The sequence below is a fragment of the Aphanomyces invadans genome (assembly GCF_000520115.1).
Source record: "Aphanomyces invadans strain NJM9701 unplaced genomic scaffold supercont1.26, whole genome shotgun sequence".
Classification (NCBI taxonomy): domain Eukaryota; phylum Oomycota; class Saprolegniomycetes; order Saprolegniales; family Verrucalvaceae; genus Aphanomyces; species Aphanomyces invadans.
In genome coordinates this window covers 416357-436486 of record NW_008580171.1, presented here as the reverse complement: position 1 = coordinate 436486, position 20130 = coordinate 416357, and the positions used below count along the sequence as shown (strand labels likewise).

Below are 20130 nucleotides of genomic sequence, written 5' to 3'. Positions count from 1 at the left end.
ATATGTCACAGTGCCATGCCAAAACTGGGATTATTCGTTTCTACAGGAATCGAATTCCTCTGCATATCATGCCCAATGTGGTCCGCGCGCTGCAGCGGCGAGAACGATGCGCCGACCCAACGCGCATAGCGCTCTCTACGCGAACATGCTGGAGAGTACACGACGTCCTGTCCGAGGATGACGATGCTGTGCTTCTCGGCTTCAGCAACAACGGTCGATACCTCCGTACGCAATGGATCCCGACGAGTTGGTGACCTCGACGACGCTTTACCCTGTTTGCATGATAGTCTACTACAAGCCGTGCGAGCAAGGGTTACTCAAGATATATTGGCGCATGTTCAGCCCTACCTCGACGCCGCTGGTGTCCCGCCACGTGGCCGTGACCGTCACTGCAGGGCCTTGTGCCGAGGCATCGCTAGGGATGCACGCCATTGACGGTACGACGCGTTCGCATTACCGCAATTCGATACAATGTAATGAACGGTGCTAAGGTTAAATTAGATGACGACATGGAGCTTCGCGTTTGGGAAAGCATCGATGAATCGCTTGTGGTGGCGATTGCAAGCGTCGGTCGACCTGGGACCCCATGTCATGTCGCGGTCGCGTCTGGTCCGTCATGCAGGCACCGATCCCTTGGCGCACTTCGCTTGACCCTCGCGACGTCCGTGCCCGTCTCGCAGTGCTGGTTCTTCATTGCATCAACGACTCAACTCGTGCTTCACGGCGGCAGTTCGTTGCTCCTGTTCTCGCTGTATTCCGCAACCCAATCCGTTCCGTTCCAGCCACGTAAGTCGCCACCACACGCTTCATACCCATCTTGCTCCGTAGTCTCGACCCAGCCATGGTACCACGCGTCCGAGTTTCCAGTCGTGGTGCATGTCGAGCCGAACGCGGCTGGTGCCGTCGTCCCCGGGCAGCTGCAGGTTAGCATGGTCGTCATCATGATTCGTTGACGTCCATTCCCTAGTGCGGGCTTCAACTCACATTCGACATTGAATCGTTCCTGCGCCATCTCCTCGACTCTGTCCGCGCTCTTCGCCCGTTCCGTCTGCAAGACTACGACCTCCGCTTCCTTTGCGTCCGTCGTCCTCGTCGTCACGTTCCATCATGAGCTCACCAGTCTCTAGATGGCCGACCGGACGTGGATGCATGTGTGTGTCGTCGTCGTGCTTGAACCGTCCAACCCAGCGATGCCGCGGCACCGGCAGCGCGTCGGCATCTTTGCTGCGTGGAATGTCGTCGATGGCGCGTTTCACACCCTCCGCGTCCTGTCCATGCCGCCCATGGCGCCGCTGGCTACCGCCGCGACCGCCCTCGCTGCCAAGTGCCGTCGCGACATTCACCTGTTTCAACCGCCGACGTCCACAAAGCATGCCACGCAGTCAACGGCGACGTCCCCCAGCGACGTGGCGGGCTTCACGCTGTGGACCAACCTGGGCGTCGTGCGCGGCACGTCGCTGCACCGCGTCGACAATCCCGTGTTTCCAATCACGATCGCGAGGGCGTAGCGCCTCCTGCCGCCGCCGCCGCGACCAAAGTCGGTTTGATTTTCATTATCGTTTGCTACACCCCGTGCCCGACATGCGTGACGAACAACGGCCCCAGCACGAGTACCGTTGTCGACAGCAGCTTGATCACGACGTGCAGCGCCGGGCCCGCCGTGTCCTTGAACGGGTCGCCGACCGTGTCCCCGGTGACGGCCGCCTTGTGGGCTTCGCTGCCCTTGCCGCCAAAGTTGCCGAGTTCGACGTACTTTTTTGCATTGTCCCATGCACCCCCGACGTTGTCGAGGAAAAGCGCCATCATGATCCCTGTGACCGTGCCAAACATGAGGTACCCGGCGAGAACTTCGGCGCCAAGCAGCGGCTTGCTTTGGTACTCGCCAACCTACGTCATGGCATCGTCCATCACGTGTCATGATTCCGTCACCGATCGAGTCTGCCGTACCACGCGGAAGATGAGGCCGACCGCGACCGGCATGAGCACTGCCAAGAGCCCCGGGAGCCGCATCTGCTTCAGCGCAGCCTTTGTGACAAGTGCGACACACGTGCGGTAGTCTGGCTTTTGCGTGCCTTGCATGATGCCCGGATACATCTCAAACTGACGGCGGACTTCCAGGACCACGTCGCCCGCGGTGTCGCCGACGGCGGCGACCGCAAGCCCCGTGAAGAAAAACACCATCATGGTCCCAAGCAGCCCCCCCACGAGGACTTCGACCGTCGCGATGTCGACTGTCGTGAACGGGACGCCAGCGAACGCACTGAACTCGTCCATAAACGCGCCAAACAAAACAAAGCACGCGAGGGCGGCCGACCCGATCGAGTACCCCTTTGTGATCGCTTTGGTCACGTTGCCCGCGGCATCCAATTTGTCGGTGGCATCGCGCACATACTCTGGCTGGCTGCTCATTTCGGCGATCCCGCCCGCGTTGTCGGCGATCGGGCCGTAGTTGTTCATGGCCAAAACAAACACAGCCGAGCTGAGCATGCCCATGGTCGCGACGGCAGTGCCGAACAACCCGCCCGTGCGACCGCTCCCGATGCCAGACGACGAACCCAATCGATACGCAGCGATCACGCTGAAGCTCACCATAAGCGTCGGTACGACAGTTGACTTCATCCCGACCGCGACGCCCGTGATGATGTTGGTGCCATGGCCCGTCGTACTCGCCTTTGCAATCGATCGCACCGGCGTGTACGCGTAGTCGGTGTAGTACTGCGTCGACTTGACAAAGACATAGGCCGTCGCCATGCCGACCAGCCCGCACAAAAAGAAGTTGAACCAGCCGGACGGTGCGACGGCCGTGTACAGGAGCCAGCGTGTGCTGAGGCCAAAGCCAAGGAGGGCCAAGAGCAGCGTGATGGTGTACCCTCGCTGCAACGTCGTCATCGGGTCCGACTCGGTCGGGCTCGGTTCGGTCACGCACAAAATTCCAATCGACGACACGATGATGTCGAATGCATGCACAACGACGGGAAAGAAGACAAACGCGACGGGCGACTCGATGCCGCCTTCCTTTGCAAGCGACCCACCCAGGATCATAGCGCCAATAATCTCGGCCGCCACGCTTTCAAACACGTCGGCGCTGCTCCCGACACAATCGCCAACCATGTCGCCGACCAAATCGGCAATCACAGCAGGGTTGCGCGGGTCGTCTTCAGGAATGCCTTGCTCGACTTTTCCGACCAAATCGGCACCGACGTCCGCCGCCTTGGTGTAAATGCCACCGCCCAGTTGCATGAACAACGCCACAAACGACGCCCCAAAACCGTACCCGACCATGAGCATCGGGATCTCGGTCGCACTCACAAGCGGCGTGAACGCGGCGTGCAGCAGCACATACAGGATGCTCACCCCCGCCACGCACAACGTGATGTCCAGGACTGCAGAAAACGCTCCGCCGCGGAAGCAGATCAACAACGCTTCACCGTACGATCGTCGGGCCGCACTGGCGACACGAATATTTGACTGCGCCGACACCCACCTGAAGACGACATGATTACCAACCGACAATGAACAGACCTTACGGAGGAAGGACTTACATGCTGATGTAACCCGCGCCGGCTGAACACACAGCCCCAAGACCAAACGAGATCGCACCGAGGATGCCGAGCGTGACGTTGCCGAGTTTCTCCACACCGGACGCATGCACCGAGTTGGGACGCAGCGAGTAGCTGAAGAAGATCAAGAGCGCCAAGCCAACCGCAATTTGCGAGATTGCAGTGTACTGGATGCGGAGGAACCCCTCGGCGCCTTCGCGGATCGGGATGGACACTTCCCGCATATCAGGGGTACCATCGTCTTTCGAGAGCACCCAATGGCTCAGGTACAACGAAAACACCGCGCCGTACCCGCAGAACGTCAAAACAAGCACAATTGGCCGGAACGACGACGTGAAGAGCAGAAAGATGGCTCCGACGACCGTGATAACAAGGAGCGGCATGTTCAGGTCCACCTTCCTTGCATATGCCGATGTCTCATTGCGTCCTTTGCCGAAGCCGAACTCGACGTCCGGCTGCGAGTTCTGCGGCTCGTACTGCATCGAGGACTCTTCGCACAATGCGTCTTGGGGTGGGATGTCCGACAACCTCTCTAAATCAGTGGATGCCATCATGCATTTATACAGGTTTACAACATTCCTCTTGCAATTTGTATATTGGCAATTGGTCCACGTGGCAGCGTCGCTGGTGCAACCGGATAACTGTGTCATTATCCGGTCTCCAGCCCAAGTTCAAGCATCCACGTGGCACATCGGCAGAAGGAACGGCGCGCCGTGTTTCTGGAGGCGAAGTTGATGCGCGCGCCGTTCCTCTTGTCAATCGCTTCCGTTGCTGTGCGTGCCGTAACAGCATTCGAATCGTTGTCGAGTTATTTTTACTTTGGAAATAACGATCGCGAAAGCGCCGCGGTGGAAGCAGTGAGCACGAATGGCGAGCGAAGGAACAATCGAGGACGTCAAGCAAGAAGAGGAAAGGCAGGACGACGAGGATTCGCGCGAGGAAGAAAAACATCATGACACCGACCAGAATGCCTCGACCCGGCTGGGCTCGATGGAGGAGAAGTCGATTCCAGCATTGCGCGCTCAGCTTGACAACGGTACATCTCACGACCATATTGATACCCATCTCTGATGGCATTATAGTGCAGACGAGATACCGCAAGAAGGAGGCGAGGCTCGTGAATGACCTCAATTGCGAGTACGACTACACGATCAAGCACTTGGATCCGATCATATCGGAAGCACTGGAGGACCTGATGCTGCATCGTCCGGAACAAGTGTCGGCGTATCTTGCGTTTTACATGGCGGGCTCCGTCGACGTCTCCATGTACAAAAAGACGGTGGGTCTCTCTTGCTTGGTGTGCCCCTGACTATCGGGAACAGCAATTGCAGCCACAAGCGTACTTCGAGCGCAAGATCCAGCCCGCGCTTGGCCTTGCCATGGACTCCGTCATTCGTGACAAGCCCGACGACGTCAAGGCGTACCTGACCAAGTTCTTTGAGCACCGGGCCAGCATCTATTAACCCATGATTGAAATGCTGTGCGTTTGTGCTGCCACGTCGTAGTTGCCCGATCGGAATGTTGGTCGGCCTAACCAACCAATCAGCAGAGGGCATCTGATTTTCCGGAAACCTTCCGGATACCGTCGTCGGGGAAAGCACTGGCGAGAAACCAGGAATCGAGTGACGGCGCGGTGAGGGAGTGACGAAGGATGCCGCCGAAGCAACAGGCGTCCAAGAAGACGGTCCAGAAGGCCAAGGAAAAAGCAGTCGAGGACAAGACGTTCGGTCTTAAGAACAAGAACAAGAGTAAAAACGTACAGAACTACATCAAGCAAGTCGCACACCAGGTGAAAGGCACGAGCGAGCGCGAGGAGCGCAAGAAACTCGAGGAAAAAAAGGCGGCGCAAGCTGCCAAAATTGCCATGGAGAAGCAGATGAACGAATTGTTCATTTCGGCCATCATCCAACCCAAGGTACAATCTCATGCCTTGATCGATTGCGGGCTGACGAATGCGGTGTGCATGTAGGTCCCGTTGGGCGTCGACCCCAAGACGATCGTGTGCGAGTTCTTCAAACAAGCGACATGCGCCAAGGGAAATCGGTGCAAATTCTCCCACGATCTCATGGTGGGCAAGAAGGCGACCAAGATTAATCTGTACGAAGACGACCGCAATGCCAAGCAAGAAGGTACCTTCGTCCCCGTCCGCTTCCCTTTCTCATGCTTCTTTCGCAGATAAGATCGAGGACTGGGATCAAAAGAAGCTCGAAGACGTGATCAATGAAAAACACGGACAGAAGGTTGCGACACAAACCGACATCGTGTGCAAGTACTTTCTCGATGCGATTGAAAAGTCCCAGTACGGTTGGTTCTGGACTTGCCCGAACGGCGGCAAGGCATGCAAGTACCGCCATGCGCTTCCCCCTGGGTATGTGTTCCAGACCAAAGCGGAGCGTGATGCCGCCAAGAGCAAGAAGGTTGAAGAAGTCAGTATCGAAGAGATCATCGAGCAGCAGCGCGCGAAACTCGGCGCTGGCGGGGGCACCCCCGTCACGGAGGAGTCGTTTGCCAAGTGGAAAGTTGAAAAGTTGGCGCGTAAAGCTGCAGAAGAAGAGAAGCGCCGAAAGGAAGACGCTAAGAAGTCGGGCGGCCGTGGCATTCTCAGTGGGCGTGCGCTGTTCTCATACGACCCCACGCTCTTCCGCGATGACGACGACGCCGCCGAAGACGAGTATGAAGTTCAAAACGAAGATGCTGACGACGAATCAAAGCCGGCGTTTCGAGGCGACGGTGTCGACGAGGCCGCTTCTGCCATGGACGCATCGTTGTATTTGCAGGACGCAGACGAGGGTAACTTAGACGAACTCATGGAAGACGAGTAGGGGTAGAATACACAGTAGGTGGAGGTGGCAGGTAGCATGAATGACGATGAATCGATGCGTGTAAGTCACATGTACCATCATCAGTGGTCCGTGTCGTCCCGGCGACTTACACGACTTGGTCCACGAGGAAGTCGTGGCGCCACGCGCCCACCAGCAAGAATACTGCAGCTGGTGCGCTTAGCCATGCCCATGCATCGCGCTAGGTCGCAATATTCTCCTCGTCAACCCACTGGGAGAGCTCATCATTGGTGCGTGGAGCCGCCTGGTGGCGCTGCCTCGTCTGGTAGCTCACTACTTCGGAGTCAGCAGCAGCAACTGCGCAAGCACATCGTCTTCCGCTTGGTCTGCATAGTGCTCATCGACACCCCACCATCGCTCCTTGCTCACATTCAAATGACATGGGTCTTTTTTCATGGAAAAAATGAATGAAGAAACATTTTCTTGGCATCCGGATACCACAGGCGATTGGAGAAAAAGTTGCATCAGTATTCGAACGATCGCGCCAGTCCACGCGGCAGGATGTCAACGTCGATCGGGAACACGGCGATTAAGCGCATCCGAGCGGTATTTTCGTGAGTCTATCATGGGTCTAGAGGGTGAATGTGCGCCGTAGGATGTTCGTGAGATGATGACAGACCCCAGTGATCAGTACTCTGCCGCGCCACTGGAAGTACGGGGATCGAGCCTTTCCGTGCTGCTCATCGATCTGCCCTTGACCTTGTAGGACAACATGTTCGACTGGCACTTTACGATTCGTGGTCCGCGTGACACGGAGTTTGCCGGTGGAGTGTATCATGGACGCATCCTTCTGCCGTCGGACTACCCTTTCAAGCCTCCCAACATCATCCTTCTCACGGTACAACACGGAACTCGACCCATTTCAGAATCGTCATGGAGGAATCATCTAGCCAAACGGCCGCTTTGAAGTGAAGAAGAAAATCTGCTTGAGCATCTCCGCGTACCACCCCGAGCACTGGCAACCTGCGTGGGGCGGTAAGAACGACAAATCTACACATCGCACCATGACCACTCACGACGACGTGGCCTCGTAGTGCGGCTGATCCTTGAAGCGTTGATCAGCTTCATGCCGACAAAGGGAGAAGGTGCCATAGGTGCGTTGGATTTTACTCCTGAAGAACGAAAAGCCCTAGCATTGGAGGTATGTCACCTCAACATTGCATTTTAATCCAGCCTCCAACGACGGTAGTCGGTGCGGTGGACGTGCCCTCAATGTGGCGATATCAACGCCCTTATCCCAGAAGAGAGAGAACGCGAGGATGCCACAGAGTCAAAGTATGCCTCACAGATCGCCCAATTGCACATTCACAACATGGAGGCTCCTTCGACCTCGGACACCACTCCTTCCGACGAGACCGCCGAGATTTCAGATACCGCGATTCCCTCTGCTGCTCCAGAGATCGACCCTTCACCAGCTGCTCCAAGTGACACCAACGCACTGCATGCTCAGGACTTAGCTCCATCACCACCACTGCGTGACACCACACGTGCACCAACCCCATCTCCAACTCGTCGTCCAGCGTCTGCAGCTTCTCGACCAGCGCCCCAACCAGCGTCAGTGGCTCCCACGCCACCCCGTCGCCAACCCGACTTTGTCGACAGCGTGCTGCAAGGCATTTCGACGGCGCTTCTGCTCGCGTTGGTCGCGCTCGTGTACAAGAAGCTGCTGCAATGGAACGGCAACATGATTGCCGACTAAGCACAGCCTTCATTGTGTCCGTGCTGCTCTCGTACTCGCCAGTTCCCCCATCAACTAAACTTCATTTTTATTCAAGAAAGCAAACACGTCCACGATGACAGCTTCCTCTAGCTCCCTGCTACGGCGTGAACGCTTCTACAATTGGCACGACTGGCACTTTGGTCTGTTCGGGCTTGGCCGCTTGCGTGAGGCTCGGCTGATGGGCAGCCCATGTATCGAGCGACATCGGGCGATGGTTTTCCATGGCGAGGATCCACTGCTTGGACGGCGCGCCGCGGCGATAGCCTGCCCGTTCAGCCTTGCTGCTGCACCAGAACACGTAGTCGACAAAGTGAAAGGCCGACCACCACGAAACACCGACATCTCCGAGCGCGGCCAGCGCATGCGGCATGCTCTTGTCGACCATGGGCGGCACCGAATCGATCCCGAGCTTATCCGAAATCTCGCTTAGAGTCAATTCGTCACCGTGCAGCAAGTACAGGCGTCTTGCATGGAGCGGAAAGGTCACACACATGCATCGGAGCGCGTGCGCCGCGTCGTCGGCGGCAATCAAACCCACCCGGCACGAGTCGTCGGCAAAGCTCAGCCGCTCGTTGCGAGTCACTGCCCGCTTCTTGTAGTCCAAAAACACTTCCATGAGCATGGGGATGCGGAAAATGCAGGCCCGAAGGCCACTCTGGCGCACTTCATTCTCCAGCTTGAGCAGCGGCTGAAATGGCGAGTCCCATTCGGGGCTGCCGGCGAACTCCGTGCTAAGAAGGACCATCCCGAGGACCTCGGCCGCCTTTGCCCCTCGCAAGAGCGATGGCAAGACGGTAGCTGCTGTCGACCGCGACGGTAAGTACAGCACCACGTCCATGTTTTTGAGCATCTTGCGGACTTCGTTGGGCCGTTGGAGGCGGCCGTGGACCCACACGACCCCCGGGATCGGCCGCACCGCCTCCGGCATGATGCCCAGTACGTTGTCGCTCCCGTGCACCGTCAAGTTGGGTAGCTGGGCCAGAAAGCTGGCGACTCGGCCACCCAGCATTTCATTCAATCCCACAACGAAGATTCGAGTGGGGAACCGGCCAACGTAGAAGCGATCGGGGGTGAACCAAGCTTGCGGTGGCGTCGGCGCGCGACCGACCAATGTCTCAAAATGGCACTGATCTGGCAAGAGCACCCCGAGCTTCTCACACACGGCAGCTTCGTCATGCCCGCCCATGGGGGACATTGTGAGTGGCGTCGCCAGCCCCGTCCACCACGGCGGCAATTGGAGCGCGTGCCATGATGCAATCCACGTTTGTGTGTCCACTTGGCGGTAGACGATCAACGTGTTCATGGCAGCCGCCAAACACGACGCCATTGCGGTCGGGGACATGGTGGAATGCGCGTGCGCCACGTTCATCGTCATGCCGGCATACGTGTCCGAGTGGAGCAGCGGCTGGATCATGGCATCTGCGGCCTCGGCGAGCCGCAGCACCGGCAGCTGCGTGGCTGGCGCGACGCCTGCGACGATTTGGTGGGCAAGACGAATGTGCACCTGCTGCATGTCGAGAAAGTCGAGAAGGAATGGGAGACGAACAACAGTCCACGACGACGTGCTCGGCCGCAGCGACGTCATGTGCGTTTCCAGGTCGTGCAGGGGGTTCGACTCGCTCGCTCCGGCCCATACCCACGACTGCAACACAACGTGGGGCACGCAAAGATCGTGCGCTGCAGTCAAGAGGTCGCGCGTGACGGACAGCGATATCGTGGTCGCCGTCGAGACAAACACCACATGCGCTCCCTTGATGAATCGTCGGGGATTCACGGGGTCAAACGACTTGACTTCGACGCGCGACAGGCGGTTGAGCGCGCGGTACGTCGGGTCCTCGGGGTCTATCTGCACGGGAACACCCGCGATGATCACGACGGCCAGGTGAGATTGCAGCTGGAGCGCACGGACGACTGCAGCTCCCACGACGCTGGTCGCGTCTGGCACCGCAACGATGCGATGGCCGAGCATTTTACGTAGCGCGATGCAGCCCATGGCGCACAATCAGCAAGATGAAAAGTGTTCTCGCTGACACCACACATGGCCGTTGAAATGCGTCGTGGGACAGGGCGCTCACCGCACACGAACGACAACTTTCTCGTGCAACGGGACGATTGCCACCGAGCCCAGTTGAGAGCGTGGCGACAGTGCGATGGCCCGAGCGCCCTACACTTGACGCCCCCGTCCAGTTCGATCCATCGTGCACGACATTGCACTCGATTCCCCGACCGTTCCGACGAAGCACGACGTCGCTCTCTCCTGCCCTGTCCACGTCATGACCATAGCGTCCTGGTAGCGGCGGTGCTGTCACCGCGTCCAGCAGAGGCTGTAAATCGGCGGAAGTGGACATCGATCTCAGCGTCGCGACACTTCGTCTCTCTCCATGGAGACCACACATGTGCTATGTGCGTGTGAACTTCAAGGTGGGCAGTGGGTGCACCAAGTTTTGACGAATCAGAGCGTTGCAATCTGCGTAAATTCATGGTATTTTAACCAATCAAAAGGCATTCAAAAACGCGGGGTGGCCTTCACGCCGGTTCTCATATCCCGATTTGCGTCAAGATCCACCATGCAGAACGCCGTCGCCACCCGCGTGCTTCGTCCTTTCCTGCGCAAGTCTGTGGCCGTTGCTGCGTCCACACAGTTTCGCGCCATGAGCTCGGCGTTGCCGACGCACCTGCCCTTGTCGTTCTTGTCCGAGGAGGAACTCATGTTCCAAGACGCGGCGACCAAATTTGCCCAAGACGTGTGCCTCCCCAAGGTCAGCAAGATGGACGCGGAAGGCGAAATGGACAGGGAAATCACCCAAGGAATGTTTGACAACGGCGTACGTGATCCATCTCATGCATTCGACAGACATATTCACTGACGTCTGTGGTAGTTTTTGGGCATCGAAGTCCCGGAAGAGTATGGCGGGTCGGGTGCATCGTTCATGAACGTCTGCTTGACCATTGAAGCGTTGAGTCGTGTGGATCCTGTCGTGGGTCTTCTCTGCGACTTGCAAAACACGGTCGTGAACAACGTGTTCGTGGTGCGCGCTCTCACCATCGCGTCAACATGTTTGATCTGCACGGTTGTCTACGTAGAACTACGGCACGCCCGAGCAAAAGCAAGAATACTTGCCTCGTTTGGCGACGGAAATGGTACGTGTTCTCAGAAATCGATGTCCTTCATGCTTCGTGGCTCAGTGCCGTCGTTTAGATTGGGAGCTTTTGCTTGTCGGAAGCCGGGTCTGGCAGCGACGCGTTCGCATTGAAGACGCGCGCCGACGTGTCGGCGGACGGCAGCTACTACACGTTGAACGGCCAAAAGATGTGGATATCCAACTCCGAGTACTCCGGCGTGTTTCTCGTGTTCGCCAACATCGACCCGTCAAAGGGATACAAGGGCATCACGTGCTTTATCGTTGACCGCGACACGGAAGGCTTGGACATCGGCAAGCCCGAAGACAAGCTCGGTATCCGTGCGTCGTCCACGTGCCCCGTGTACCTCACGAACGTCAAAGTTCCCGCAAACAAGATTCTCGGCGAAGTACGACGATCGGTCATCCACCACTTCTCATGCTGTCGTCATCTTGTCAGGCTGGCAAGGGATACAAGATTGCGATTTCGACACTGAACGAAGGGCGCATTGGCATTGCGTCCCAAATGCTTGGTCTTGCCCAGGGGGTATTTGACCAAACTGTGCCGTACCTGTACGAGCGCAAGCAATTCGGCCACTCGATCGGCGACTTCCAAGCGATGCAGCATCAACAGGCCGAGATCGCGCTCGACATTGAGACGGCGCGGCTTTTGGTGTACAACGCGGCCCGGTTGAAGGACGCCGGCGAACCGTTTGTGAAGAACGCCGCGATGGCCAAGTTGCATGCGTCCCGCGTGGCCGAGCGATCCGCTTCCAAGTGCATTGAACTGTTGGGCGGCGTTGGTTTCACCAAGACGCTGCACGTCGAAAAGATGTGGCGCGACTCGAAGATCGGCGCCATATATGAAGGCACGAGCAACATGCAGCTCACGACCATCGCCAAGCTCATCAAGGATGAGTACAAGCCGTAACCATCCCAGACTAGACCCCCAAAAATCACATTCCACCACTGGTCCTTCCAGTGCATCTGTGGACTCGCTCGCGGCACCTTTAGCGCTCCTCTCCGTGGCGCGAACTTGATCACATTCGTGCTATAACATCACGCGCAATTGGGTGGACCAGACGACGGAGCAGCGTGACGAGACGTGTACATTACGTCGACGGAAAATGAAGAGGGCCATGTGGAACGATCTATCCAGGGCGGGAGGCCATGCGCGCGGCCATCGGGTGCTCCCATGCCGCGTCAGAAAGCAACGGGCTGAAGTGGGCGGCGCAGTAGGAGCCTGTGGGGCCAGCCAACACACCATGTCTTGGACATCCGTCCGCAAGCAGTTGGAATGAAAGCGCGCATTTGCTACAGACTCAGAGCAGGAGGAGGTGGATTTGCTGAAGCGGTTGCGCCGTGGAAGCTGTCGGTGGGTGTGTGGGTCGAAACAATCGACCGCACGACGGCCGCGACGATGGTATCAACCGCGGCCAACGCGCCATTGCCTTGCCCAGACCACTCGAATCAACAAAAGACACTCCACAGCCAGCGACGTACCAACTTCGCCACATGCAAGCGTCTTGGACACGGGCGGCACGACGGTGTACCCGAACGATCGAAGCAAGGCGAGTTGGGAGCTCGTCACTCGGTGCTGGTACATTTGTGTGTTCATGGCCGGCGCCACGATGACCGGTTTCGTTGGACTCCACGCTCGAGCGACACAGGTCTGATGCAGCCGTGAGCGCCATCCATTGCTTGGACTTACGTCCACGTGCTTACGAGAAGGTTGTCGCAGAGACCATGGGCGAGCTTGGCCATGGTGTTGGCAGATAGCGGTGCGATGCATAGCACGTCGGCCCAGTCCCGCAGCTAGAAGCATGTTAATCATGACCGAGATGGCACGAGGATGAGGACCTGGATGTGGAGCACGGGGTCCCCGAGGCTCGACCACGCAGACCACTCGTCGTCGTCGTGCAAAATTGGCAGAGCGAGTGCGTCAAACGCGGCATGCGCCACGGGGTCGTATGCTGCGGCCATGTCCAGGAAGAACGTCGCCGCTTTTGTCACGAGGATTCGAACATCGGCGACGGCGGCGAGCTGAACAGCCAATGCTGGTATTTTCACCGCTGCAACGCTCCCCGATGCTGCGAGTAGTACTCGCGGGCGACTGGATTTCGTAGCGTCCTCTGCGAGTACATGATGGGCATGCAAAAGCGGCTGAACGTCGAGGTGAGACGACGAGCGTCCGGCAGTTGGAGGGACTGCAGCCGACGACGCGCCATCGTGCTTGCGCGATCCATTTGCTGCCGACCGGTGAGTAGTGCTTTCCCGGCGTGGTTCGTTTTTGACGCTTTGTTTGTGGGATGTCGCGGTCGCCGTCGCCCGTGGTCGTTCGTGCTTGGCAAGAATGAGGTCCTTCTCCTTGAGCATCTTCGTGACGGCTGGCCTGGACACCCCGAACTCCTTGGACGCCGCCAGGTGCGACATGCCTCCTTCCACACACGCAATGATGCGCATCTTTTCCTCCACCGACTTGTGAATGCGTTGCTTTGGCGGCATCTTCATGCGCTTCGCTCCACACTCACAAGGTGATACATTCGCCTCCTCTGTGATATTATTTTCATATGTATATCTCCATCGAGTATATTAATATAAGGTGTTCGTGGATATTTTGATTCGTTGTGCCCATTCATGTAGTAGAAAAATTACCCAGTTCGCAACAAAGAATTTTGTGAAATATCCTTCAATTTGGAAATATGTTTTTGACAGCAAGAAGCGCATTCCAATCCGCACCGCCCGATTTCAAACCAATAAAATGCACCGGCCGGGCAGCAACCACCGCGTGACGAAGAAGGCGACGTCGAATGCGTTCAAGTTGAACACGTCGGCAGCACGATCGTCGTTGTCGGCTAGTGTGCCAGGCAGTGCAACCTCGGTGCCGACTCCCGCGACAGAATCAGCCGTCGGGTTGACACCGACAGACTCGTTCGCGGCGGCGCTTGCAACGGCCAGCACAGTAGCTGCGGCAACGCTGGCGAACGTTCTCCCAGAGGAGCATGTGAGTTTGTTTTGTCTGTGCGAGACGAACGGAGATCTCGTATTTGTGGGCGCCAAGGGTCGGTTGTGTCACATCAACATCCACGCGTCGAAACCAAGTCTCCACGATCTGTCGCCGACAAACGCGTCGGACGTCAGTGCAGTTCTTGCCTCCGCATCACGTCTCTCGTTCAACTCCCATGGGACGAAGGTCCTCCTCCAAACGAACCAAGGCAACCTGTACGTCTTCAACCTGCCCCTCAACGCACACCATACGCTCACGCCGACGCCGGACCATGTTCAAGTCGTATTCGCCGACGACAGTCGCCGAGTCGTTAAAGTGAACGCTCGTTCGCACGATCTATCCGACGCGACATCTATCGAACGCGCCCTTGCTCTCCTTCCTGCCGCCGAACGTGCCCAGGTGAAGACGGTCGTGCCGGACGTGTACGAGGTCGAGTTGCGCCAGATCCTGCTGCTACCCACCGTCAAAGCAACATCGACAACTTGGCACCCGCTAAGCGACTCCCACGTGGTCGTCTTAACGTCCACGGACGAGCTCCACGTGTACGCCACGAACGAGAGTACGTTGACGCCGGAGCAGACGCACGTGCTGTCGTTTCCGCCGTCTTCGGCGTCGACGACGGCGGTGACGTTTGGCCCGCCGCAAGGATGGGAATCGATGACGTGTTATATTTTGCGATCTAACGGCGACTTGTTTGCCTTGACTCCCTTGGTCCCGTTTGACGCGGCGGCGGTGTCGTCGACGCTCTTGCAATTTCTCCACCAAGTGACGGACGGTCGCCTCACGCACCAGCAGACAGATGTGGACTCGCGCATCCTCCTCAAGGCACAGAAGCACTGGCTGTCCACAGTCTGGCAGGATTTGCCCGCTCCACAGCCGCCACTGGACGGCACGGCAAACGACGACTCGTTCAACGACCAACCTGCCCCTCTCGTGCATGTTCTCGTCAAGACCAGTTCGACGCCTGAAGCCCTGGCTACGCTAAAGTGGCCGCTTCAACTCCAGGGACCCTTCCGAGTGGGCTCGGCGGGGTGGTCACACCCAGGCAGCTCCGCACAGAGTGTTGCGGCCGTGGCATACTCCGGAGCGTCCCCAAACAACATTGGGCGCGCCCCTGTCCTCGCGTTTGGATGGTCGAGTGGTCATGTCACGCTGGTACGTGTGCGAAGTTTTGGCTCGGCCATGTTGCACGGCGTGTGCGCTTTTTGAGCTGGTGGAAGCGCTGGTTTGGAGTGCCTTCGTTGGACACCTCGCTCGTTTGTTCTCGCGCCACTTGCATCCTCCAGGCATCGTCCTCATTTGCGTGTGTGTGGTATAGAATGTTCTGGAGCGAGAAATCCACCCGCGATGGCAGCTCCGGTCGTCGACTGCTGCTCCGACATCCATGGGCGGCGCACCCTCTGTGTACGTCGTGGAATGTCTGAGCCTCGGGGCGACGAATGACTACGGAAAAATCCACCTGACGACCCACCCGTTCAAGGCGCACGTGGTGTATGCCCTGCATGCCACGGGCGTCCATGTTCTCCATCTGACCTGGATGAACTCGTGTCCTTTGGCCCCTCCTTTCACAACGGCCGTGCACCGCGTGCTATCGATCGCTCCATCTGCGACGGCTGTCGTCGTCGGGGCGGCTGTTCTTTACTCTGTTGAGCGCGGACATGTCCTGGCGGTGCTGTATGCGAGCGGGAAGTGGGAGCTCATGAACGTGTCGGCCAAGACAGCCACGATTGGCGCGGCATCCCCTGCTTCTCCCAACGGACCAGACGCCGCCGCATCCTCCAAAGATATCGTGCCGCCGCTCGCCACCCTCGTCGATCAGTTGCAGACCAAGTACGTGTACAACCGCGTGCATGTCGAGGGCGGCGCCACGGCCATGAGCAACACCACGATCGACACGTTCAAATTCGTCCAGGGCCACGTGCCCGCGCTGCTCGACCAAGTTGCGTACATTGAAGCAGTCAGTGCGACGACAAAAACCCGCATGGATCTCCATCGCGAGTGGCGGGACCAGCAAGACAAGGACGCCACGGCCCTCTCCAACGCGGTCGACGCCATCACGTCGGCCATCACGTCCCAGTGCTCCCGGGTCAAATCCGTCCAAGCCAAGCAAGCAAAACTCAACGGCCGCGCGGCCGCTGTCCTGCAAGCGCTCAAGGAGAACCAAGCCGTGCTGTCCAAGGCAGAGATCAAGTACAAGCAAGACCTCCAGGAGATGGCGCACGTGACCCGCCGCCTCGTCCCACGCATCACCCAACTCAACTTGGAAGCGCAGACGTTGCTTCGCACCGCCGACGACGCAGGAATTGCCACAACGAAGCACCTCTCTGCCGACCGTGCACGTATTTGCCACGACGTGCTGGCGGCGGAAACGCAGCTCATCGCAGACACCACGGCGCGCCTCCACGACCTCGTCGATCGAGTGGCGACCTTGCGACTCGAATAAATGCTGCTCTTGACCGAACTCCATTGTGACCTCTGCCCTGTCGTTCCAATCTTCTAATTCGCACACACCATCGAGACGCCCACGAGCGCGATTTCAAACCATTCCCGCCGACGCGATCGGGACCGAGATTCGAGTTATCGGAGGCTTCGTTAGAGCCGCCGCGAGTCCTTGGTTGTTCGGGCGACGAGGAGGTGATGCAAGTCCATGAGGTCATCTACGTCACGATGCCGACGATGATGCAACGTTTGTGGAGGCAAGTGGCGAGGATCAAGGGGGACATGCATACCTGGGCGGTGGAGGCGGTGGCGAGTGGCAAACATGGTGTGGCACAAACATGAACACTGGTCGCATCCGTCGCATAGCCCGCACTGGACGCGATCCGAGCATGTGCACGATGGAAAGTCGCCGCCAGATCGTTCTTTGAACGCTTGCGACTGCGGCAGGCTGCCCGTGTGGCCGGCGCTGGATCGGATGCCCGTCTTGGGCTCGAATTGCGACTCCATGCGAAAGCAGTCGATGCAAATGACAAACGGCGGCGAAATCTCAAACACGGTGCACCCGAGGCACTGCTTGTACGTGTTGGACAGCTCATTCCTGATGGAGACCGTGAGGGAGCGAGCCAGTCACTGGAGTCAGCGCCACGTACGAGCACATTCGGCAGACGGCCATGTGCGGCGGCAAGACTCGGTCGACGGCGTTGGGAATCCGTCGGTGGGCGCCGAGGAACCACGAATCGTCGCCTTGGCGGTGGATGGCTTGTTCTTCGTCGACAAAGAGCTCGACGACGGGCAGAATCGCTCGAATTTTCGACACGATCGGCCCAAACGACGTCGTCTCGAGCGTCGAGAGGGCTAGCCACTGGCGAGCCGCTTCGAGGATGCAATTCCGCGGGTTAAAAACAAACTGGAACGGCATCGGGGACAGCGATGGCGGGGGCTGCCGGGCGTAGTGGGCGACTGCCGTGTTCACCGCAGACTAGACCGGGACATATCGTCATGAGTTGCATGGGACCTGCGCTTGCGGAACACCGACCTTGGCCGAGGCCTGGAGTCCCTCCGGCGTTACTCCCTGGAACACCCACTCCCAGCTAATGAACACAAGCATCGAGTACACGTCGGCGCTTCCAACGCTTCGCCACATGTGCAGCCGTCCCTACACCCCATCATTCGCGACTGCAACCGCAGCACAGCGCATACCTTGTGGACGTGGACGAGTTCCCCGGCCACGAGCCGCACGACAGATGCGTTGAAGCCGAATTTGCTGCCACACAACAAAAATGCATATTCACGATATCGAAATGTCCTCGATGGGCGCTCACTTGAGATTGTGCAGAAACTTGTCCGAGAGATCCGCGCGGGTGTTGGGATGGTACCCCATGCGCTTGAGGATGTCGACGACGCTATTGCACAGCTCGGACGACATCGGGTCGAACACGACCAGTTCCATTTCGCCCAACACCACCTAACACGATATGAGGTTGGTGGAAGCACTCGACGGAAATGCATGGCCCTCGCCAAGCGCTATACGGGTGGTTGGGAACGGCTGCAGTACCTGATATGCCGTGTCGGTGGAGCCATTGCCCGAGTAAAGGAGCTCCGACCGCTGCCCCGTCGGTCGGCCAAAGTGAATTTTTGGCTCGAACCGGCGAGGGTCCCGGTACTGCGATGGCATGTACTGCATCCAACAGTGCGGCCCGCCTGCAAAGAGATTCCAACCAAACGCGGTCGTCAAGTTTGCATGGACCTGCGCCAACAAACGCGTCAAGAGCGCGCTGCACGAAGGTGCGCTCAGTCGTACCCGAGGCGCGTGAAACGCGAGCTCGATCCCTTGTAACGTTAACCCGTCGTCAAGACTCCCGACAACGACGGCGCCGTCAGGATGCGGCAATTGCACAGGCGATCCGTGGAGGAAGAATGGTCGCACGGTGCTGAGCGGGACCATAACAGACGACACGTACGTCATGTTTCCGTTCCGGTCGGCGCGGTAGTGGTCGCAGTGCACGAGAAGGTGCGGTGGCAGCCTGGGATGGGTCGAGGTCAGTTGAATGGGTGGCCACGATCCTGTGTACGCTGCAAAGAGAAACGATAGAGTCCAGTAGGAGGTAGTTAACGTCGACGCGAGCCCCTGCAGCACCACCAGCAATTCCACGCGCTCCAAGCACCTGCCACGGTACTCCCATGAGTTCCAAGAGATATAGATGACAAGCGGAATGCACATGGCGCGAATAAACGAACGTAGCGTACCCCATCACAGTGGCAACCTCGCTTTCAGACATGAGCGATCGGTCCTTCATCGCAGCGGTGACGTCGAGGCGGATGACGTTGTTGCGAGCATCCAGGTCGTCACGACGACCGTCATGGAATCGGTGAAGGGCACCAAGTAAGTCGCGCCGCGTCCACCGAGGATGGGAGGTCGATGGCTCGGTAGACGGCGGCTGGCCACACGCAGGGTCGTAAGATGATTGGGACGACGCAGTGGGACCAGGGTGGGTTGACTTTGCCGTATTCTCAGCCCGGGGTTGAGATCGAAGGGACGACGTGTAGCGGAGCGGAGGCATGTACAGAGCGCTCATGTCCATGGTTGGAGGCGTCGAAGGAAGTGATGTGTTGGTGTGACTTGAATGGCGAGGCGGTGGAATCAACAAGGATGGCGTGGGGTAGGCGTGCACGTTCATGTCGGAAGCAGCATGCCGCGGAGCGGCCGAGTCGGATGGCACGGGATTTGATACATCGTGGTGGTGAGCGCGAAGATTTGCGCCAGGGGATACAATTGTCGATGGCGCCGCTCGACCATTCATAGATGTTGGGTGCGGTTCGCCATCATTGCAGCCGCTGATGGTGGGAACACTGGGTTTGTGGATGGTCATTGGCACGGGTGGAGTCTGTCCAACGTCACGCCGCATCGCAGCGTTCTCTTCTCGGTGTTTGACGCCCAAGCCAGGGTTGGCAGCAACTTGGAGCTGCAAGTCCATGTCGCGAAAGATATCACTTGACGGCACAAGCACGTCCTTTTGATTCAAGTCGGTGAACGTGCCACGGCTGTGCAGCATCTTGAAGCAGGATGGCTGGCACAGGACATGGAGCTCATTGGCTTCGGACGAAAGGAGGTGCGCGCCAAGGCTCACGCGCCGTTCCTTGTGGCAGAAGCGGCACTTGACGAGCGGCATCAATCCCACCACTGCAACGACTCCCTCCAATTGGCGAACGTTGTCTCGCCGGATTTAAAACTATTTACAAATCGACTCACGGGTTTTAAATCCTCAATCGGTTTTTGAATTGATGTCGTAGTATTTTAATTTCATTCGCTAAACCCCCACGACAAGTACCTTCTAAATTCCACATATTCTCGTTATGATGGAAATATATGAATATTTTTTGATGGTTACCCGCACAAAACTCACTCCGGGAGGGGTGACGTTCAACTTGTCGACGCACCTCTGCC

At 58.0% G+C, this 20130-nt stretch overlaps 10 protein-coding genes across 13 annotated transcripts; 6 read left to right on the top strand and 4 right to left on the bottom strand.

Annotated features, from left to right (window-relative positions):
• Nucleotides 1-68: 68 nt before the first annotated feature.
• H310_10463 (hypothetical protein) lies at nt 69-2133 on the top strand (the record flags this gene model as incomplete). The annotated part of the gene is made up of 6 exons (XM_008876863.1): nt 69-225; nt 288-437; nt 502-786; nt 829-923; nt 968-1078; nt 1128-2133. 6 exons carry the CDS (start codon nt 69-71, stop codon nt 1506-1508), a joined length of 1179 nt encoding a protein of 392 aa, XP_008875085.1. The 3' UTR covers nt 1509-2133.
• On the bottom strand, nt 1446-4174 carry H310_10462 (V-type H(+)-translocating pyrophosphatase). The gene is made up of 3 exons (XM_008876862.1): nt 3543-4174; nt 1948-3484; nt 1446-1887 (listed from the first exon to the last, which is right to left on the bottom strand). Exons 1-3 carry the CDS (start codon nt 4112-4114, stop codon nt 1564-1566), a joined length of 2433 nt encoding a protein of 810 aa, XP_008875084.1. The 5' UTR covers nt 4115-4174; the 3' UTR covers nt 1446-1563.
• Nucleotides 4175-4221: 47 nt separating this feature from the next.
• On the top strand, nt 4222-5057 carry H310_10461 (hypothetical protein). The gene is made up of 3 exons (XM_008876861.1): nt 4222-4596; nt 4643-4839; nt 4883-5057. The coding sequence occupies exons 1-3, from the start codon at nt 4428-4430 to the stop codon at nt 5021-5023; spliced, it is 507 nt and encodes a 168-aa protein (XP_008875083.1). The 5' UTR covers nt 4222-4427; the 3' UTR covers nt 5024-5057.
• Nucleotides 5058-5124: 67 nt separating this feature from the next.
• On the top strand, nt 5125-6500 carry H310_10460 (hypothetical protein). The gene is made up of 3 exons (XM_008876860.1): nt 5125-5475; nt 5530-5689; nt 5736-6500. The coding sequence occupies exons 1-3, from the start codon at nt 5212-5214 to the stop codon at nt 6380-6382; spliced, it is 1071 nt and encodes a 356-aa protein (XP_008875082.1). The 5' UTR covers nt 5125-5211; the 3' UTR covers nt 6383-6500.
• Nucleotides 6501-6901: 401 nt separating this feature from the next.
• H310_10459 (hypothetical protein) lies at nt 6902-8099 on the top strand (the record flags this gene model as incomplete). The annotated part of the gene is made up of 6 exons (XM_008876859.1): nt 6902-6946; nt 6996-7052; nt 7107-7238; nt 7291-7375; nt 7435-7541; nt 7590-8099. 6 exons carry the CDS (start codon nt 6902-6904, stop codon nt 8097-8099), a joined length of 936 nt encoding a protein of 311 aa, XP_008875081.1.
• Nucleotides 8100-8145: 46 nt separating this feature from the next.
• Nucleotides 8146-10188, bottom strand: H310_10458 (hypothetical protein). Its single transcript, XM_008876858.1, has one exon. The coding sequence runs from the start codon at nt 10111-10113 to the stop codon at nt 8218-8220; it is 1896 nt and encodes a 631-aa protein (XP_008875080.1). The 5' UTR covers nt 10114-10188; the 3' UTR covers nt 8146-8217.
• Nucleotides 10189-10664: 476 nt separating this feature from the next.
• H310_10457 (hypothetical protein) lies at nt 10665-12246 on the top strand. The gene is made up of 5 exons (XM_008876857.1): nt 10665-10945; nt 11000-11149; nt 11205-11261; nt 11320-11649; nt 11700-12246. Exons 1-5 carry the CDS (start codon nt 10688-10690, stop codon nt 12168-12170), a joined length of 1266 nt encoding a protein of 421 aa, XP_008875079.1. The 5' UTR covers nt 10665-10687; the 3' UTR covers nt 12171-12246.
• A 54-nt stretch (nt 12247-12300) lies between these two features.
• H310_10456 lies at nt 12301-13787 on the bottom strand. 2 transcript variants are annotated; one of them, XM_008876855.1, is made up of 4 exons: nt 13100-13787; nt 12965-13054; nt 12743-12911; nt 12301-12690 (listed from the first exon to the last, which is right to left on the bottom strand). In XM_008876855.1, exons 1-4 carry the CDS (start codon nt 13748-13750, stop codon nt 12554-12556), a joined length of 1047 nt encoding a protein of 348 aa, XP_008875077.1. In that variant the 5' UTR covers nt 13751-13787; the 3' UTR covers nt 12301-12553. The 2 variants fall into 2 exon arrangements, with proteins under 2 accessions (XP_008875077.1, XP_008875078.1); XM_008876856.1 differs by having other exon boundaries at nt 12301-12911.
• A 188-nt stretch (nt 13788-13975) lies between these two features.
• H310_10455 (hypothetical protein) lies at nt 13976-16723 on the top strand. Its single transcript, XM_008876854.1, has 2 exons — nt 13976-15401; nt 15565-16723. The coding sequence occupies exons 1-2, from the start codon at nt 14001-14003 to the stop codon at nt 16687-16689; spliced, it is 2526 nt and encodes an 841-aa protein (XP_008875076.1). The 5' UTR covers nt 13976-14000; the 3' UTR covers nt 16690-16723.
• On the bottom strand, nt 16691-19876 carry H310_10454 (hypothetical protein). 3 transcript variants are annotated; one of them, XM_008876852.1, is made up of 10 exons: nt 18933-19876; nt 18758-18850; nt 18487-18709; nt 18241-18432; nt 18008-18150; nt 17886-17949; nt 17722-17841; nt 17336-17664; nt 16976-17283; nt 16691-16903 (listed from the first exon to the last, which is right to left on the bottom strand). In XM_008876852.1, the coding sequence occupies exons 1-10, from the start codon at nt 19853-19855 to the stop codon at nt 16839-16841; spliced, it is 2460 nt and encodes an 819-aa protein (XP_008875074.1). In that variant the 5' UTR covers nt 19856-19876; the 3' UTR covers nt 16691-16838. The 3 variants fall into 3 exon arrangements, with proteins under 3 accessions (XP_008875074.1, XP_008875073.1, XP_008875075.1); XM_008876851.1 differs by having other exon boundaries at nt 18487-18850; XM_008876853.1 differs by having other exon boundaries at nt 16976-17664.
• Nucleotides 19877-20130: the final 254 nt, after the last annotated feature.

What these genes read in the sequence shown, in the direction of transcription:
- H310_10462 (XM_008876862.1), bottom strand. Translation starts at nt 4,114, where the DNA reads ATGATGGCATCCACTGATTTAGAGAGGTTGTCGGACATCCCACCCCAA. An exon ending in GGCGCGGGTTACATCAGCAT is followed by an intron (nt 3,485 to 3,542) that starts GTAAGTCCTTCC and finishes TGTCGTCTTCAG; the next exon opens with GTGGGTGTCGGCGCAGTCAA. An exon ending in TCGGCCTCATCTTCCGCGTG is followed by an intron (nt 1,888 to 1,947) that starts GTACGGCAGACT and finishes GCCATGACGTAG; the next exon opens with GTTGGCGAGTACCAAAGCAA.
- H310_10461 (XM_008876861.1), top strand. Translation starts at nt 4,428, where the DNA reads ATGGCGAGCGAAGGAACAATCGAGGACGTCAAGCAAGAAGAGGAAAGG. An exon ending in GCGCGCTCAGCTTGACAACG is followed by an intron (nt 4,597 to 4,642) that starts GTACATCTCACG and finishes ATGGCATTATAG; the next exon opens with TGCAGACGAGATACCGCAAG. An exon ending in TCTCCATGTACAAAAAGACG is followed by an intron (nt 4,840 to 4,882) that starts GTGGGTCTCTCT and finishes TATCGGGAACAG; the next exon opens with CAATTGCAGCCACAAGCGTA.
- H310_10460 (XM_008876860.1), top strand. Translation starts at nt 5,212, where the DNA reads ATGCCGCCGAAGCAACAGGCGTCCAAGAAGACGGTCCAGAAGGCCAAG. An exon ending in CGGCCATCATCCAACCCAAG is followed by an intron (nt 5,476 to 5,529) that starts GTACAATCTCAT and finishes GTGTGCATGTAG; the next exon opens with GTCCCGTTGGGCGTCGACCC. An exon ending in CCGCAATGCCAAGCAAGAAG is followed by an intron (nt 5,690 to 5,735) that starts GTACCTTCGTCC and finishes CTTCTTTCGCAG; the next exon opens with ATAAGATCGAGGACTGGGAT.
- H310_10458 (XM_008876858.1), bottom strand. Translation starts at nt 10,113, where the DNA reads ATGGGCTGCATCGCGCTACGTAAAATGCTCGGCCATCGCATCGTTGCG.
- H310_10457 (XM_008876857.1), top strand. Translation starts at nt 10,688, where the DNA reads ATGCAGAACGCCGTCGCCACCCGCGTGCTTCGTCCTTTCCTGCGCAAG. An exon ending in TCGTGAACAACGTGTTCGTG is followed by an intron (nt 11,150 to 11,204) that starts GTGCGCGCTCTC and finishes TTGTCTACGTAG; the next exon opens with AACTACGGCACGCCCGAGCA. An exon ending in CAAACAAGATTCTCGGCGAA is followed by an intron (nt 11,650 to 11,699) that starts GTACGACGATCG and finishes TCATCTTGTCAG; the next exon opens with GCTGGCAAGGGATACAAGAT.
- H310_10456 (XM_008876855.1), bottom strand. Translation starts at nt 13,750, where the DNA reads ATGAAGATGCCGCCAAAGCAACGCATTCACAAGTCGGTGGAGGAAAAG. An exon ending in ACCCCGTGCTCCACATCCAG is followed by an intron (nt 13,055 to 13,099) that starts GTCCTCATCCTC and finishes ACATGCTTCTAG; the next exon opens with CTGCGGGACTGGGCCGACGT. An exon ending in GCTTGCATGTGGCGAAGTTG is followed by an intron (nt 12,691 to 12,742) that starts GTACGTCGCTGG and finishes GGTCTGGGCAAG; the next exon opens with GCAATGGCGCGTTGGCCGCG.
- H310_10455 (XM_008876854.1), top strand. Translation starts at nt 14,001, where the DNA reads ATGCACCGGCCGGGCAGCAACCACCGCGTGACGAAGAAGGCGACGTCG. An exon ending in CGAGTGGTCATGTCACGCTG is followed by an intron (nt 15,402 to 15,564) that starts GTACGTGTGCGA and finishes TGTGTGGTATAG; the next exon opens with AATGTTCTGGAGCGAGAAAT.
- H310_10454 (XM_008876851.1), bottom strand. Translation starts at nt 19,855, where the DNA reads ATGCCGCTCGTCAAGTGCCGCTTCTGCCACAAGGAACGGCGCGTGAGC. An exon ending in GACTCCAGGCCTCGGCCAAG is followed by an intron (nt 17,665 to 17,721) that starts GTCGGTGTTCCG and finishes GTCCCGGTCTAG; the next exon opens with TCTGCGGTGAACACGGCAGT. An exon ending in CCACCGCCTCCACCGCCCAG is followed by an intron (nt 16,904 to 16,975) that starts GTATGCATGTCC and finishes ATCGTGACGTAG; the next exon opens with ATGACCTCATGGACTTGCAT.